The sequence below is a fragment of the Neophocaena asiaeorientalis genome, unplaced genomic scaffold, assembly GCF_003031525.2.
Source record: "Neophocaena asiaeorientalis asiaeorientalis breed wild unplaced genomic scaffold, Neophocaena_asiaeorientalis_V1.1 scaffold481, whole genome shotgun sequence".
NCBI lineage: Eukaryota > Metazoa > Chordata > Mammalia > Artiodactyla > Phocoenidae > Neophocaena > Neophocaena asiaeorientalis.
Genome location: NW_020174559.1, coordinates 110,757 through 111,630, shown reverse-complemented (window position 1 = coordinate 111,630; position 874 = coordinate 110,757). Strand labels below are relative to the sequence as shown.

The 874-nt window shown below is 67.7% G+C and overlaps 1 protein-coding gene across 1 annotated transcript in view; it reads left to right on the top strand.

The window, feature by feature from the left end:
- Positions 1-467: 467 nt before the first annotated feature.
- Positions 468-874, top strand: part of LOC112408008 (alkaline ceramidase 3) — a gene marked incomplete at its 3' end in the record, with an annotated part of 109,438 nt that continues 109,031 nt past the window's right edge. Inside the window, exon 1 of the mRNA XM_024757514.1 lies at positions 468-650. Coding sequence (XP_024613282.1) covers positions 548-650 — 103 coding nt within the window. The remainder of the gene's footprint in view (positions 651-874) is intronic.

Here is an 874-nt window from a genome sequence, read left to right as displayed (position 1 = left end):
CACTTATACCTTTATCAGAAAATTATTATTTCCTGGGAGTCACCAGTGGGGCTGGGAGTATTCGGTTTCTGAGCTCCTTTTCAGGCCTGCGGCCGAAGAAAGACACTGTGGTGCCTCTCTGCACTGGTTTCATCAAGCCAGGGCTTGATTGAAGACTTCATCCCATTCCCGCCGCAGTAAAATCAACCCCCCGCCGCACACACACTGAAGCTCAAGCATCCAGATAGAAAACAGCCTCGGGGATGTCAGGAACGCCCAACCCACAGTCAAGGGCGTGTCGAGGCGGGGCCGGTGGCCCAGCTCACACCCCTTCCCTGGAAAGGAGGGGGCAGGGCAGTCCCGTCGCCCTCCGGCTGGGCCCTGCCCCGGCTGCGGTGGGCGGGGTCTCCGGCCGGGCGGGTCTCTGACGGCACCGGGCCCCGCCCCTCGGGGAGGGAGAGCGGGTGGAGCGCGAGGTTAGCGCGCCAGCAGGGCCAGAGCCGGCCTGGGAATCTGCGGAACCGAGCGCAACGAGCGGAGCGCCTGGGCGGCGGCGGCGGCGCACGCTATGGCTCCGGCCGGAGACCGCGAGGGCTACTGGGGCCCCACGACCTCCACGCTGGACTGGTGCGAGGAGAACTACACGGTGACCTGGTACATCGCCGAGTTCTGTGAGTGCGGGTGCCGGCCTGAGGCGGGAGCGAGGGAGGGAGGGCGCCGGTCTGAAGGGGAGACGCCGCGTGAGGAAGGGACAGGGCGGACCTGGCCGCTGGGGGAGGCACGGGGCCTGGCCGGGGGAGGTGGCGTGGGGAGACCGGGCCAGGGGACAGGAACGGGAATGCTGCGGAGGAAGGCAGCAGCTAGGGGAATCCAGTGTGGCGGGGGGGGAGGGGCG